Raw genomic sequence first — 17,642 nt, forward strand, 5'->3', positions numbered from 1 at the left:
TTGAGGAAATCTAAAAATACCTTTAGGTGAGTGATGACCAACACAATAAAGAGAGCTCAGAGAGATTGAACATTTTTGAAACCCCGTAATGTTATATTGGTTTTTACCTGGGGCGTGAAAGGGCACGAAAGGTCCCTCCCCTACGTCCTCCTCCTCTTCATCGTTCTCATTATTCTCATTGTCTTCGTTCTCGTTTTCCGTCTCGTTGCCGGCCTCCACATCTCCCCTGTCGTCCTCTCCATGGTGACCACGGCGACCTTTGACTCCCCTCTCAGGCCCGCCCAGTCCGTTCTCCAGGCCCCGCCTACTGCCGACCTTTACTGTGACCTCTGAGTCTCCGTTAGTGAACGGCCGGGTGCTAATCAGACGCTGTCTCTTCACAAATACATGCATACGCACATGTCATATGCTGTACAAACATTTTCAAAATAAGTATGCTGTAAGAATACAGTTTATTCACACAGCAAACAGAAACACGATCACGTGTGCAGAAGGCATGTGCGGTCATACCTCAGTGATGAGCATGCGTGAGGCCATGGAGAGGCGTGTGCGAGGGGAGAAGTGGCTGGTGATCATGATCCTCATGCCGGCTTCAGAGAAGGACAGTTGGTGGGGGTAGGCTGACAGCAACTCATCTACCATCAAAACTGACTGCTTTCTGTGGAAGTTAGCTACAGGAGACACACAGAGAGCGAGAGAGAGACGTGAGCGATGTGAGAGAGAGAGATGAGACAAACACACACAGACACATGTATGGCAGAACGGTCAGACCGTACTTTTCTTCAGTAGGACAGCGCTGGCATCACAGTTGTCATCCAGGTCAGCGTTACTGGCTGTGCCGTTCCCCAGGCTGGACGAGTTCTTCTTCCGCCTCTCCAGAAAATGCACAATGTTGGAGTTAAACCTATACACATAAAGGAACAAGAGTTAAACCTAGACAAAGAGGGACAGTACAAGGCTGTGGATACAATTTCATACCTCTACTCGGGATACATGAAAGGGTTTTGAAGTGTGTTTGTGTGTGGTATTGATGGTTTCAGACACAGACTTACTTCATTATCAAAATATAGCCGAAATACATCAGAACCAGTGTCAGAGACTCCCACCTGGAACACACATCAAGAGGGATTCAATTGAAGCTGATTTTTAACAGCTCTACAACACATAACATATAGGTGTATGTGCTGTATACATAAGAAACTGAAAGCCATACTTACCATGAAACCTTTTCATCATATATGAACTGTAAGGAGACAAAGAAGAATGATACTGAACACTTTGAAGAATGATTGGAAGTACAGTATTAGCTTTTGGGGTTCACTTTTCTCTGACGTAAACATTAGTATATGGATCCACTCTGTAGATACACCATCTGATCAGCAGGAGGCAACACACTAAGGCCCACTTCAATGGTTTGCAATGGTCAGGCTCCACTCACCACTATAAGAGCAGTGATGGACAGGGTGTAGTACATAGAGTCTCTCATAAGAGACCAACGAGACAGATGCACTGCCTGAGAGAGAGAAGGGGAGAGAGGAACGGTCTGTAAGAGTGGAAGAGCCAACATTTCACCCCCATGTATTCATCCCTTCCTGTGTGTGTGTCTGTGTCTGTGTAAGCCAAGGTACAGAAACCTACCTGGCCAGCAAATATTCCACACACTCCAATGATGCAGAGGATATTGAAGACAGCTGAGCCCACGATCGTGCCCACCCCCACATCCCCTTTAGTGATGAACACACCTGCACAGAGACAGTGAAAATACAGAACACCCATGGGTTATACAATGGTTAGGAATGGAGGGCTACACACTTATATATGTAAACTATTGACATGGTTAACATATACAGTATGTATACAGTTTTTTTAAATATTTTTTTTATTTCACCTTTATTTAACCAGGTAGGCCAGTTGAGAACAAGTTCTCATTTACAACTGCGACCTGGCCAAGATAAAGCAAAGCAGTGTGACAAAAACAACAACAGAGTTACACATGGGATAAACAAACGTACAGTCAATAACACAATAGAAAAATCTATGTACAGTGTGTGCAAATGTAAGATTAAGATTAGGGAGGTAAGGCAATAAATAGGCTACAGTGGCGAAATAATTACAATTTAGCATTAACACTGGAGTGATAGATGTGCAGATGATGATGTGCAAGTAGACATACTGGGGTGCAAAAGAGCAACAACAAAAAAAATAACAATATGGGGATGAGGTAGTTGGGTGGGCTATTTACAGATGGGCTGTGCACAGGTGCAGTGATCGGTAAGCTGCTCTGAGTTATATTGTATATCACTGTCACTCATTAAAAATAAAGGGTTTTTGTCACAAACACCAGATAGGTGCAGTTTTACAGGGTCAGCCATAGTAGTACAGAGCCCCTGGAGCAAATTAGAGTTTTGTGCCTTGCTCAAGAGCACACCAACAGATTTTTGGTATTTGAACCAGTGACCATTTCAAATCAAATCAAACTTTATTTGTCACATTCGCCGAATACAACAAGTGTAGACCTTAACGTGAAATGCATACTTACAAGCCCTTAACCAACAGTGCAGTTCAAGAAGAGTTAAGAAAATATTTACCAAATAAACAAAAGTACAATTTTTTTTTTTTAAAGTAACACAATAACAAGACTATATACAGGCGGTACCGGTACTGAGTTAGTGTGCGGGGGTACAGGTTAGAGGTAATTTGTACATGTAGGTAGGAGTGAAGTGACTATGTATAGATAATAAACAATGAGTAGCAACAGTGTACAAAACAAAGGGAGGGGGGGGGGGGGGGGGGGTCAATGTAATAGTCCGGTGGCCATTTGATTAATTGTTCAGCAGTCTTATGGCTTGGGGGTAGACGATGTTAAGGAGCCTTTTGGTCCTAGACTTGGCACTCTGGTACCGCATGCCGTGCGGTAGCATAGAAAACAGTCTATAACTTGGGTGTCTCTGACAATTTTATGGGCTTTCCTCTGACACCGCCTATTATATAGGCCCTGGATTGCAGGAAGCTTGGCCCCAGTGATGCACTATCGTCTGTAGTGCCTTACAATCAGATGCCGAGCAGTTGCCATACCAGGCGGTGATGCAACTGGTCAGGATGCTCTCGATGGTGCAGCTGTAGAACTTTTTGAGGATCTGGGGACCCATGCCAAATCTCCTGAGGGGGAAAAGGTGTTGTCGTGCCCTCTTCATGACTGTCTTGGTGGGTTTGGACCATGATAGCTCGTTGGTGATGTGGACACAAAGGAACTTGAAACTCTCGACCCGCTCCACTACAACCCTGTTGATGTTAATGGGGGCCTGTTCGGCCACCTTTTCCTGTACTCCACGATCAGCTCCTTTGTCTTGCTCACATTGAGGGAGAGGTTGTTGTCCTGGCACCACACTGCCAGGTCTCTGACCTTCCTATATGCTGTCTCATCGTTGTCAGTGATCAGGCCTACCACTGTTGTGTCGTCAGCAAACTTAATGATGGTGTTGGAGTCGTGTTTGGCCATGCAGTCGTGGGTGAACAGGGAGTATAGGATTAAGTACACACCCCTGAGGGGCCCCAGTGTTGAGGAGCAGCGTGGCAGATGTTGTTGTCTACCCTTACCACCTGGGGCGGTCCGTCAGGATGTCCAGGATCCAGTTACAGAGGGAGGTGTTTAGTCCCAGGATCCTTAGCTTAGTGATGAGCTTCGTGGGCACTGGTGTTGAATGCTGAGCTGTAGTCAATGAACAGCATTCTCGTATAGGTGTTCCTTATGTCCAGGTGGGAAAGGGCAGTGTGGAGTACGATTGAGATTGCACCATCTGTGGATCTATTGGGGCGGTATGTGAATTGGAGTGGGTCTAGGGTATCCGGGAGGATGCTGTTGATGTGAGCCATGACCAGCCTTTCAAAGATCTTCATGGCTCCCGACGTGAGTGCTATGTGGCAGTAATCATTTAGGCAGGTTACCTTCACTTCCTTGGGCACAGGGACTATGGTGGTCTGCTTGAAACATGTAGGTATTACAGACTCAGTCAAGGAAAGGTTGAAAATATCAGTGAAGACACTTGCCAGTTGGTCCGCGCATGCTCGCAGTACACTTAGTACTCGCGTTAAGCCGTCTGGCCCCGCGGCTTTGTGAATGTTGATCTGTTTAAAGGTCTTGCTCACACCGGCTACCGAGGGCATTATCACACAGTCATCCAGAACAGCTGGTGCTCTTGTGCATGCTTCACTGTTGCTTGCCTCGAAGCGAGCATAAAAGGCATTTAACTCATCTGGTAGGCTCGCGTCACTGGGCAGCTCGCGTCTTGGTTTCCCTTTGTAGTCCATAAGAGTTTTCAAGCCCTGCCACATCCGACGAGCGTCAATTTTAATCCTATATTGACGCTTTGCTTGTTTGATGGATCGTCTGATGGCATAGCGTGATTTCATATAGGAGTCCGGATTAGTGTCCCACTCCTTGAAAGCGGCAGCTCTAGCCATTAGCTCGATGCGGATGTTGCCTGTAATCCATGGCTTCTGGTTGGGATATGTACATACGGTCACTGTGGGGACGATGTCGTCACTGCACTTATTGATGAAGCCGATGACTGAGGTGGTGTACTCCTCAATGCCATTGGATGAATCCCGGAACATATTCCAGTTTGTGCTAGCAAAACAGTCCTGTAGCGTAGCATCCGCGTCATCTGACCACTTCCATATTGAGCGAGCCACTGGTAATTCCTGCTTTAGTTTTTGCTTGTAAGCAGGAATCAGGAGGAGAGAATTATGGTCAGATTTGCCAAATGGAAGGCGGGGGAGAGCTTTGTATGCATCTCCGTGTGTGGAGTAAAGGTGGTCTAGAGTTTTTTTTCCTCTGGGTGCATATGTGACATAATGGTAAAAAATTTACGTTTGCCTGTATTAAAGTCCCCGGCCACTACGAGCGCCGCTTCTGGGTGAGCATTTTCTTGTTTGATTATGGCCTTATAGAGTTGTTTGAGTGCGGTCTTAGTGGCAGCATCGGTTTGTGGTGGTAAATAGACGGCTACGAATAATATAGATGATAATTCTCTTGGTAGATAGTGTGGTCTACAGCTTATCATAAGGTAAGGCGAGCAATACCTCGAGAATTCTTTAATATTAGACATCGCGCACCAGCAGTTTTGACAAAAAGACACATAGCCCCACCCCTCGTTTTACCAGACGTAGCTTCTCTGTTCTGCCGGTGCATTGAAAACCCCTCCAGCTCTATATTATTTGTGTCGTTGTTCAGCCACTACTCGGTGAAACATAAGATATTACAGTTCTTAATGTCCCGTTGGTAGGATAATCGTAATCGTAGGTCATCAATTGTATGTTCCAATGATTGCATGTTAGCAAGTAGAATTGATGGCAGTGGGAGTTTACTCGCTCGCCTACGGATTCTCAAAAGACAAGCCTGATCTTCGTCCTCTTTTCTTCTGTCTTTTCTTCACGCAAATGACGGGGATCGGAGCTTGTTCCCGTGAGAGCAGTATATATTTCTTGTCGGACTCGTTAAAGGAAAACGCTTCTTCCAGTTCGTGGTGAGTAATCCCAGTTCTGATTTCAAGTTATTTTCGGTCATAAGAGACGGTAGCAGCAACATTATGTACAAGATAAGTAAAATAAATGACGCAAAAAAATTAACAAAATAGCACAATTGGTTACGGCATGTAAAACGTCAACCATCCTCTTCGGCGCCATCTTAACTAATTTGAACTGGGTATTGGCCCAACCTTCTAACCACTATGCTATATGCCGACCTAAGACATAAAACATAGTGGGCCTGCTAACAAAGTAATGAAAAAGGTATCCAGCTGGGCACACCATGTCATTTCAATGTGGACATTTGGATGATATTTGGTTGATCAATAAGATTTCAACCTGTATTCACCCACTCAAAAAGACAGCCAGAACTTTATTGAATTATGAATGTGTTATCACTATGCTTTCAACCATCTAAATGCAAAACAAAGTTCAAATGGGAATACAATGTCAGATATTTTGTATTTATACCACAGCATTGTTGAATACTAATTTCTGATTGGTTAGAAGGGCATTCTAAAATGGACAATAAAACCAGATAATGGGACAGGTGAAATAGATATCGGGACAGCTTGCAGTCATGACGCAATATGCGCCTACACACCTAGACCCTACTTACTACAAAGTTACAGAGAGCTAAACCAACAACCACACAAACCAAAATTGGATACATTGTAAACACAGGTCCAATGAGGAAAACATTTACGAACAGCTAGCTAGCTAGCATTGATTTGTTTTTGCAGAGATGTATTTTTTTGGAACATCTGATGACCTAATTTGGTGAGTGATGACCATGAATTTCTCTGGTGCCTATGTTGCAGTCATGACGCAAGTAGCACTATGCTGTCAAATCCTCCTACATGTTTCTAGTTTGACAAGATGTTTTCAGCAACTGGTATTTTTTAATTTGGTTGTGAAATTGGCAGGTTTTCTAGCAACAAACTTTTCAGCTAGCTTCTAGCCTAGTGTTTAATATGCAATGCAATCTTCTTTTAATGACGGGCCAAGTGTCCTGGCGAGCTTTTCTATCTATGCCAGGCAAAATCAGTCATCATCAGCTCATTGTTATGGATGTATCCAAATGATTGTCAATAGAAAACAGCTTAAACATACGCAAATTCTGCGAATGTTGTTATTCTGGCTACAGAGGTTGTGACTGTGTTAGCCGTAGCTAGTTGACTAGCTAGCAAGCAAGGGACAAGAACATTGCCAGCGAGCATGGAAACGGAATATATACATTATATTCAGAAAGTTTTCAGACCCAATGACTCTTCACACATTTTATTGTTACAGCCTTATTCTAAAATGGATTAAATAGTTCCCCCCCCTCATCAATCTACACACAATACCCCATAATGACAAAACAAAAATAGGTTTTCAAAAATGTTTTGAAATGTATAAAAAAATGCAATATCACATTTACATAAGTATTCAGACCCTTTACTCAGTACTGGAACAGGTCTTTCCAGAGATGTTCGTTCGGGATCAAGTCCAGGCTCTGGCTGGGCCACTCAAGAACATTCAGAGACTTGTCCCGAAGCCACTCCTGCGTTGACTTGGCTGTGTGCTTAAAGTCATTGTCCTGTTGGAAGGTGAACCTTCGCCCCAGTCAGGTCCTGAGCGCTCTGGAGCAGGTTTTCATTAAGGACCTCTCTGTACATCTTTCCCTCAATTCGGACTAGTCTCCCAGTCCCTGCCGCTGAAAAACATCCCCACAGCATGATACTGCCACCACCATGCTTCACCATAGGGATGGTGCCAGGTTTCCTCCAGGCGTGACGCTTGGCATTCAGGCCAAAGAGTTCCATCTTGGTTTCACATTATCAGAGAATCTTGTTTCTCATGGTCTGAGAGTCCTTTAGGTGCCTTTTGGTAAACTCCAAGCGGACTGTCATGTGCCTTTTACTGAGGAATGGCTTCCGTCTGGTCAATCTACCATAAAGGCCTGGTTGGTGGAGTGCTGCAGAGATGGTTGTCCTTCTGGAAGGTTCTCCCATCTCCACAGAGGAACTCTGGAGCTCGGTCAGAGTGACCATCAGGTTCTTGGTCACCTTCCAGACCAAGGCCCTTCTCCCCCGATTGGTCAGTTTGGCCGGGCGGCCAGCTCTAGGAAAATTCTTGGTGGTTCCAAACTTCTTCCATTTAACTTCTCGAGATCGATGTCCCTTCCATGGGAAGGTTGAGCTAACGTAGGCTAATGCGATTAGAATGAGGTCGTAAGTAACAAGAAAATTTCCCAGGACATAGACATATCTGATATTGTCAGAAAGCCTAAATTCTTGTTAATCTAACTGCACTGTCCAATTTACAGTAGCTATTACAGTGAAATAATACCATGCTATTGTTTGAGGACCGTGCACAATTTTGAACATGAAAAGTTATTAATAAACAAATAGGGCATATTTGGGCAGTCTTGATACATGACTTTGAACAGAAATGCAATGGTTCATTGGATCAGTCTAAAACTTTGCCCATACACTGATGCCATCTAGTGGCCAACATCTAAATTGCAGCTGGGCTGGAATAATACATTATGGCCTTTCTCTTGCATTTTAAAGATGGTACAAAAAAATACAAAATAACGGTTGTTTTTTCTTTGTATTATCTTTTACCAGATCTATTGTGTTATATTCTCCCACATTCCTTTCACATTTCCACAAACTTCAAAGTGTTTCATTTTAAACGGTTCCAAGAATATGCATATCCTTGATTCAGGGCCTGAGTTACAGGAAGTTAGATTTCAGTATGTTCTTTTAGGCGAAAATTGAAAAAAAGGGGCATATCCTTAAGAGGTTTTAAGAATGATAGAGGCTACTGTGTTCTTGGGGACCTCCAATGCTGCAGACATTTTAAGTTTGAATAAATACTGTTACATTAGTTTGTAAAATAGGCCTAACTTTAGACTATATACTGTATTACAAAAGTAGAATGATAGAAATAAGGTATTTCCTTTTTTATTTGTAATACATTTGCAAAAATGTCTAAAAACCTGTTTTCGCTTTGTCATTATGGGGTATTGTGTGTAGAATGATGAGGAAAATAATACATTTTCATGAATTTCATCAAGGCTGTAATGTAACAAAATGTGTAAAAAGTCAAGAGGTCTGAATACTTTCCGAATGCACTGTGGAACGAACAACTGGTTCTCGTCCATAATTATTGAACTTATTGAACGAAAGACTGGGTCGTGTCTCTAGCAACCAAAAGATGATGACATCTCTTATAAATGACATCTCTTATAAAAATATCTCCAAAATTGTTTTGGTTTGTAAATGTGTGCATTAGTATTGTTGTTTTTTGGCAACTTTGGTATAAGTGGAATAAACACCTCCGTTCTGTACTGTACATGAGCTGAGCAAAGGGGCTTGGCTCAGCCTCGTCCTGCTGCCTCGTCCATTATTTCCAAAGAATGTATAGAATGTCAGTGTTTATCCCTTACTTATACAACACTTTAATGTGTTATCACTGTGCTTCATCTAACAGCACAACCCCAAAATATAAAAAAAAATGCCACATACACCCCAGCTACAATGAAATATGTTGTTTTACAGGGTCAGCCATAGTAGTATGGCATCCCTGGAGCAAATTAGAGCTTACTGCCTTGCTCAAGGGCACGTCGACAGATTTTTCACCTTTTGGTTACTGGCCAAACACTCTAACCGCTAGGCTACCTGCCACCCTACATCACCCTACATGTCCTACACCCTAAATGACCTGGATTGCAGTTGAGATTACATTAAAAGTACATTGTGCAAGTTATCAATGCTGTTCCAAGATTCTGCACAGATTATTATAGCAATTGTGAAGATCTCCACAGACCTGCAACCTTTACATGCTATCTTGAACATGTACGCTTTCTATGAATACATAAGTCTCATAGCAAAGGGTCTGAATTCTTATGTAAATAAGGTATTTCCTTTTTTTAAATTTGTTTTACATTATATTGAATTGTGTTTGGTTGACAACGCTACCAAATATCAACGTTTAAAGTACATTTAATGCTTGGATAGTTTCATCTGAGCCACTGGCTTAATCCTATTCTTAAATTTGTATTTTTGGTTTCGTTGGAGACGTGAATCCAACATATTATTTCTTAACTTGTCAACAAGTTAATAGGCTGTTTACTGTATTGAAGATGTTATATTGAATTGTGTTTGGTTGTCCACGAAACCAAATATCAACATTTGAAGAAGATGTATCTTTTGTGAGTTTATTAGTGGCACTTTACATAAAATTTGATTTAGTGCTATTCTTTAACTTAGATTTTTTGGTTGAGATGGAGACCAAAGATGGAGATCCAACCTATGATTAACTTGAAGATTACATTTGAAATCAACCAAAGCTTGAAATCCAAGGCCTATACATATGTATTGTCTATTTTCAGTTTCTGATCATGTACAGTATATAGCGTTGAAGATCTGATGTTGTTCCAAAGGTAAAAATTCAACATAGACAAACCCTGTATAAAATATGTTGAAAATTGGTTACAATGATGACATAATCCTGTAGTTGAAATTTCACCCTCAAAACAACAGTTGATTACTTTTTTCCAAAGCAATGTATTTTCCATGTAGATTCCAAGTCACAATATGTTGACAAATGACGTTGAAAAAAAACATTGATTCAATCAGTTTGTGCCAAATGGAATGTGTCTAATAAATGACAAAGATGTGTCCATCCGTGTGTCTGTACATGTCTCACCGATAACAGAGGTGAAGAGTTCAGGAGCTGAACTGCCGGCTGCCATGAAGGTTGCACCTGCCACATCCTCACTAAGATGTAGACGCTGAAAGAGAGAGACAGAGAGAGAGAGAGAGACAGAGAGTAGAAAGCACATCTTGAAAAGAAGAATTGTGTCCTTGAAATTCCAAATGAGTTGACACCGACCCTGCTACAGAATAGTGTATAACCTTCTTACCTCGCATATCTTCTCCAGAGAGGGAACAAAGTAGTCGTCACACACCAGAGCCAGTGCATAGAACATGTACATGGCCTACAGAGGAGTAGCACAAAACAAAAACATACCCATGCATGAACAAACTTGGTGATCTCTGCAGTGTTCTGGAACCTTGAGTTTCTTCATGTGATGCACATATAGTGTCCCTTAGTTCAATGTCAATGTCTTTTGTGCGAAAGTATCCTAAGCCAAGACACTATGTCAGCTGAGCCTCTGTCCAACATCTAGCACCCCAGCCAGCCAGAGATAAAAACAATCCTGCTTTTAAATGTATGGTCAGTGCATCACACAGTCAGTGGCAAGTAGCGTGGCAAAAGTGTATGTATAGTAGAGTGTGCGTACAGGTGTGTGTTGGTGTGTGTGTTGAGGGGTTGGACACTCACAAACAGGACGTGTAGGGCCACCGCTCCCTCTGTGCGCTCCTGGTTGGTGAACAGGTCTGTGGGGAACTCATGTAACGCTGGAGAGAAAACACACACACACATATATTACTAAACAGGGAGAAACACAGTCTCATTTAGTGCAGCAGAGACACGTGCACTGGCACAACCATACACAGTCTATTTGAGTGACAGGTCCTAAAAATAGCCTTGCCATGATTGCGTGTTTGTTTGTGTGTATTTGTGAGTGGAGCAGTGTGTGTGCATGCGTGGTGATGGCTGCTCAATGTGCGGTGACATTCTCACTCTGAACACCCAAGAGGTTGTGTGAGTCAGCCAGCTTCAGTCTGTCCTCAGTGCCCAAACACAACACAGCCATCTCAACTCATAGGAATTGACAAGGCCCCAGAGAGAGAGAGAGAGAGAGAGAGAGGAGAGAGAGAGAGAGAGAGAGAGAGAGAGAGAGAGAGAGAGAGAGAGAGAGAGAGAGAGAGAGAGAGAGAGAGAGAGAGAGAGAGAGAGAGAGAGAGAGAGAGAGAGAGTGGAGAGAGAGAGAGAGACAGAGGGGGGATGAGAAGAGAGAGAGCGAGCAAGAGAAAGCGAGATAGAGAGAGAGTGGAGAGCGGGATGAGTGACAGAGAGAGCCAAGCCTTGTGTGGGAAACAAAAACAAGGGAAATATGACCACATTTGAGAAAAGATGAAAGAGCACAGATGTACACTACCGTTCAAAAGTTTGGGATCACTTAGAAAGGTCCATGTTTTTGTAAGAAAAGCACATTTTTTGTCCATTACAATAAAATCAAATTGATCAGAAATACAGTGTAGACTATGTTAATGTTGTAAATGACTATTATAGCTGGAAACAGCTGATTTTTTAATGCAATATCTACATAGGCGTACAGAGGCCCATTATAAGCAACCATCACTCCTGTGTTCCAATGGGGCACATCGTGTTAGCTAATCCAAGTTTATAATAAAAGGCTAATTGATCATTAGAAAACCCTTTTGCAATTGTGTTAGCACAGCTGAAAACTGTGGTCCTGATTAAAGTTAGCAATAAAACTGTCCTTCTTTAGACTAGTTGAGTATCTGGAGCATCAGCATTTGGGGGTTCAATTACAGGCCAAAATGGCCAGAAACAAAGAACTTTCTTCTGAAACTCATCAGTATATTCTTGTACTGAGAAATGAAGGCTATTCCATGCGAGAAATTGGCAAGAAACTGAAGATCTCATACAACGTTGTGTATTATTCGATTCACAGAACAGGGCAAACTGGCTCGAACCACAATAGAAAGAATGGGAGGCCCCGGTGCACAACTGAGCAAGAGGACAAGTACATTAGAGTGTCTAGTTTGAGAATCAGACGCCTCACAAGTTCTCAACTGGCAGTTTCATTAAATAGTACCCGCAAAACACCAGTCTCAACGTCAACAGTGAAGAGGCGACTCCGGGATGCTGGCCTTCTAGGCAGAGTTGCAAATAAAAACCCATATCTCATAATGGCCAATAAAAATTAAAGATTAAGATAGGCAAAAGAACACAGACACTGGACAGAGGAACTGGCTCTAACCAGTGTTCGTTGTCCGTAGCTTATACCTGCACATACCATAACCCCACCGCTACCATGGGGCATTGTGCTCACAACGTTGACATCAGCAAACCGCTGGCCCACACGACACCAAACACGCTGGGATTCATCCAGCGTGCCAGTGGCCATCGAAGGTGAGCATTTGCTCACTGAAGTCGGTTACGACAAACTGCAGTCAGGTCAAGACCCTGGTGAGGACAACGAGCACGCAGATCAGCTTCCCTGAGACGTTTCTGACAGTTTGTGCAGAAACTCTTTGGTTGTGCAAACCCACAGTTTCATCAACTGTCCGGGTGGCTGGTCTCAGAAGTTCCCGCAGGTGAAGAAGCCGGATGTGGAGGTCCTGGGCTGGCGTAGTTACACTTGGCCTGCGGTTGTGAGGCCGGTTGGGCGTACTGCCAAATTCTCTAAAAGGATGTTGGAGGCGGCTTATAGTAGAGAAATTAACATTCAATTCTCTGGTAACAGCTCTGGTGGACATTCCTGCAGTCAGCATGCCAATTGCACGCTCCCTCAAAACTTGAGACGTCTGTGGCATTGTGTGGTGTGACAAAACTGCACATTTTAGAGTGGCCTTTTATTGCTCCCAGCACAAGGTGCACCTGTGTAATGATCATGCTGTTTAATCAGCTTTTTCTTTAAATAAACCCCCCCCCCAAAATGATATTATTTATTGAATATTCTAAACATACACTATACTTGCAGTGAAGCTGCTCAATAACGACATCATACCAGTCATCCAACAGATTCCCATTCAGAGCGACACACAGCAGCATCCAAGGTCAATGCTCTGCTCAAGGGCATGTTGACCACTCTACCACCAGGCCAAAAAACGTGAACCCGAACCCTCCAAGATCCTCCCCACAGTTCCCTAATAGCTGTCCCTCAACCATTCAAGACCCCTCCCACAGTCCGCCCCCGGAAGAAAAAATAATAATAATAAAATGAATTCCATTCCCCAACCCCTAAGAACCCCCCAATGCACCAACAACCAAGAGAATGAACTAAAGAGAAAAAAGGAAAAGACAGAAGAAAACATCAGCTTCTTGATATGCGCCACATGTCAGGTGGATGGATTATCTTGGCAAAGGAGAAATGCTCACTAACAGGGATGTAAACAAATGTGTGCACATCACTTGAGAGAAATAAGCTTTTTGTGCATATGGAAGATTTCTTGGATATTTCAGCTCATGAAACATGGGACCAACACATTACATGTTACGTTTATATTTTTGTTCAGTATAGCTTAATTCTTGTGTATTTTATTCTTCTTGTGTTACTATTTTTAACTCTGCATTTTTGGGAAGGCCTCATACTTAAGCATTTCATGGTAAAGTCTACACCTGTTGTATTCGGGCCATGTGACAAATAAAATTAGGTTGATCCCTCCCTTCCTACCACCATAAGTGCAGTACAGACACATTCTCCCAGTAGGCAACACACCGGAATGCATTTTACACAGTGGCTCTGCAGCCAAAGCAAGCAGACCCAGGGCTATTGTCCACTCTGTACCCAGTGCTGCCTACTCTTATCTAGGGTAACCACTCAGGGACCCACTCATCCAACCAACCCTGCTGCCAACAGCACAACTAACAAGTATGGCTTCACTACTCAGAAATTCACACACAAACACACAGACATATACAAAGGCACACACACATGGTGCGAGTCATTACAAATACTTCAACCACACGCCAACCAGAAAAAACAAACCAACAAATAACTATATCAACAACAACAGAACAAGATGATTAGATAAGCAAAATAGCTCTCTCCATCAATAAAGAGAGGGCTTTTCTGCTGGAGTACACTTCAGCTTATTTCAGTTCAGTGATTCTTGGTAGTGGCGAGGGTTGGGGTCAAATTTGTCCATGAATCAACTGAATAAAGCCCTTTTGGGGCATCTTTTACCATGTCTTAAAACACATAACAGAGGATCAAGCTCTATCCAGTATGGTATTTTGCTCTTTGTTTTGAAGCAGTAGGAAAGCATACAGTGCATTCATAAAGTATTCAGACCCCTTCCCTTTTTCCGCATTTTGTTACGTTACAGCCAAAGTGGATTAAATAAAAAATGACCCCCATCAATCTACACACAATACCTGATAATGACTAAGCAAAAACAGTTTAAAAAAAAAAATGTTTGCAATTAACTAAATGTATAAAAACAGAAATACTTCATTTACATAAGTATTCAGACCTTTTTCTATGAGACTCGAAATTGAGCTCAGGTGCATCCTGTTACCATTTTTTAAATATTTTTTTTATTTAACCTTTTTATCTAACCTAGGCAAGTCAGTTAAAAACAAATTCTTATTTACAATGACGGCCTACCCCGGCCAAACCCTAACCCGGACGACGCAGGGCAAATTGTGCGCCGCCCTATGGGACTCCCAATCACGACTGGTTGTGATACAGCCTTGAATCAAACCAGGGTCTGTAGTGACGCCTCTTGCACTGAGATGCAGTGCCTTAGACCACTACACCACTCGGGAGCCCCATTGATCATCCTTGAGATGTTTCTACAACTTGATTGGAGTCCACTTGTGGTAAATTCAATTGACTGGACATGATTTGGAAAGCCAGACACCTGTCTATATAAGGTCCCACAGTTGACAGTGCATGTCAGAGCAAAAACCAAGCCATGAGGTTGAAGGAATTGTCTGTAGCGCTCCGAGACAGGATTGGGTCAAGGCACAGATCTGGGGAAGGGTACCAAAACATTTCTGCAGCATTGAAGGTCCCCAAGAACACAGTGGCCTCCATCATTCTTAAATGGAAGAAGTTTGGAACCACCAAGACTCTTCCTAGAGCTGGGCGCCCTGCCAAACTGACCAATCGGGGGAGAAGTGCCTTGGTCAGTGAGGTGACCAAGAACCTGATGTTCACTCTGACCGAGCTCCAGAGTTCCTCTGTGGAGATGGGAGAACCTTCCAGAAGGACAACCATCTCTGCAGCACTCCACCAATCAGGCCTTTATGGTAGATTGGCCAAACAGAAGCCACTCCTCAGTAAAAGGCACATGACAGTGTAACGGCCGTCGTCAGAAAGAGACCAAGGTGCAGCGGAGGATGTGTGTTCATCTTAGAAATGTAATGAAACAAGAGAACACATTACAAAAATAAACCAAAGACGACAGCAAAACAGTCCTGTCAGGAAAAACTCTGAACAGAAAACAATCACCCACAAACCCCAAAGGAAAAACAGGCTGCCTATGTATGACTCCCAATCAGCAAAAACGAACTACAGCTGTTACTGATTGGGAGCCACACACGGCCAACCAAAGAAACAAACCAACATAGAAAAATAAACATAGAACGCCCACCTATGTAACACCCTGGCCTAACCAAAATAGATAACAAAAACCCCTCTCTATGGCCAGGGTGTTACTGTAACCCCCAAAGGTGCGGACTCCGGCCGCAAAACCTGACTCTGAAGGGGAGGGTCTGGGTGGGCCCTCCTACGGCGGCGGCTCTGGTGCGGGACGTGGACCCCGCTCCACCCTTGGCTTAGCCCACTTAGGTGGCACCCCTAGCTGCGCCGGAGGACTGGCGGGCGACCCTGGCTGCGCCCGGGCTGGCGGGCGACCCTGGCTGCGCCCGGCTGGCGGGCGACCCTGGCTGCGCCCGGCTGGCGGGCGGGTGCAGGATAGCCTGGACCGAGACAGCGCACCGGAGACCAGATGCGCTGAGCTGGAACACTCCGACCTGGCTCGATGCCCACTCTCGCATGGCACTTGCGGGGGGCTGGCATGTAGCGTGCCGGGCTATCAACGCGTACTGGGGACACCGTGCGCTTTACCGCATAACACGGTGCCTGCGCTGCCTCCTGTAAGCACAGGGAGTTGGCTCAGGTCTCCAACCTGACTCTGCCACACTCCCCGTGTGCCCCCCCAAAAAATTTTTGGGGGCTGCCTCTCGTGCCTGTTGCGCTCCCTTGCCTCATACCAGCGCCTCTCAGCTATCACTGCCTCGATCTCCCACTGCGGGCGGAGATACTCCCCAGCTTAAGCCCATGGTCCTTTACCGTCCAGTAATTCTTCCCATCTTCACGAGTCCATACTGCCCCTCTCCTGGTGCTTCTCCTTCCTCCGCTGCTTGGTCCGTTTCTTGGTGGGTGATTCTGTAACAGCCGTCGTCTGTGGAAGTAGGGGACCAAAGCGCAGCGTGGTGAGTGTTCATATTCAATATTTAATTAATAGAAACACTTCAAACAAAATGAACGACAGCCTACAGTTCTGCTAGGTACAAAACTAAACAGAAAATAATCACCCACCAACCCCCAAAGGAAAAATAGGCTGCCTATGTATAACTCCCAATCAGCAACAACGAACTACAGCTGTTCCTGATTGGGAGCCACACACGGCCAACCAAAGAAACAAACCAACATAGAAAAATAAACATAGAACGCCCACCCATGTAACACCCTGGCCTAACCAAAACAGAGAACAAAAACCCCTCTCTATGGCCAGGGCGTTACAGACAGCCCGTTTGGAGTTTGCCAAAAGGCATCTAAAGGACTCTCAGACCATGAGAAACAAGATTCTCTGGTCTGATGAAACCAAGATTGAACTCTTTGGCCTGAATGCCAAGCGTCACGTCTGGAGGAAACCTGGCACCATCATGCTGTGGGGATGTTTTTCAGCAGCAGGGACCGGGAGACTAGTCAGGATCAAGGGAAAGATTTTTTCTTTTTTTCTTTCACCTTTATTTAACCAGGTAGGCTAGTTGAGAACAAGTTCTCATTTGCAACTGCGACCTGGCCAAGATAAAGCGTAGCAATTCGACACATACAACAACACAGAGTTACACATGGAATAAACAAAACATACAGTCAATAATACAGTAGAACAAAAGAAAACATAGTCTATATACAGTGAGTGCAAATGAGGTTAGTTAAGGCAATAAATAGGCCATGGTGGCGAAGTAATTACAATATAGCAATTAAACACTGGAATGGTAGATGTGCAGAAGATGAATGTGCAAGTAGAGATACTGGGGTGCAAAGGAGCAAGATAAATAAATAAATAAATGCAATATGGAGATGAGGAAGGTAGATAGGAAGGCTGTTTACAGATGGCCTATGTACAGGTGCAGTGATCTGTGAGCTGTTCTGACAGCTGGTGCTTTAAGCTAGTGAGGGAGATATGAGTCTCCAGCTTCAGAGATTTTTGCAGTTCGTTCCAGTC

At 43.9% G+C, this 17,642-nt stretch overlaps 1 protein-coding gene across 1 annotated transcript in view; it reads right to left on the reverse strand.

Annotated features, from left to right (window-relative positions):
- LOC115153199 (sodium/potassium/calcium exchanger 3) overlaps positions 1-17,642 on the reverse strand; it is a 163,134-nt gene that overhangs the window by 10,473 nt on the left and 135,019 nt on the right. Inside the window, exons 3-12 of the mRNA XM_029698391.1 lie at positions 10,867-10,943; positions 10,445-10,519; positions 10,228-10,312; positions 1,639-1,742; positions 1,439-1,513; positions 1,218-1,243; positions 1,053-1,106; positions 777-904; positions 511-671; positions 108-375 (exon numbers count right to left, since the gene is read on the reverse strand). Of these exons, the coding sequence (XP_029554251.1) occupies positions 108-375; positions 511-671; positions 777-904; positions 1,053-1,106; positions 1,218-1,243; positions 1,439-1,513; positions 1,639-1,742; positions 10,228-10,312; positions 10,445-10,519; positions 10,867-10,943 (1,053 nt within the window). The remainder of the gene's footprint in view (positions 1-107; positions 376-510; positions 672-776; positions 905-1,052; positions 1,107-1,217; positions 1,244-1,438; positions 1,514-1,638; positions 1,743-10,227; positions 10,313-10,444; positions 10,520-10,866; positions 10,944-17,642) is intronic.

Source organism: Salmo trutta, chromosome 18 (genome assembly GCF_901001165.1).
Source record: "Salmo trutta chromosome 18, fSalTru1.1, whole genome shotgun sequence".
Taxonomy (NCBI): Eukaryota; Metazoa; Chordata; class Actinopteri; order Salmoniformes; family Salmonidae; genus Salmo; species Salmo trutta.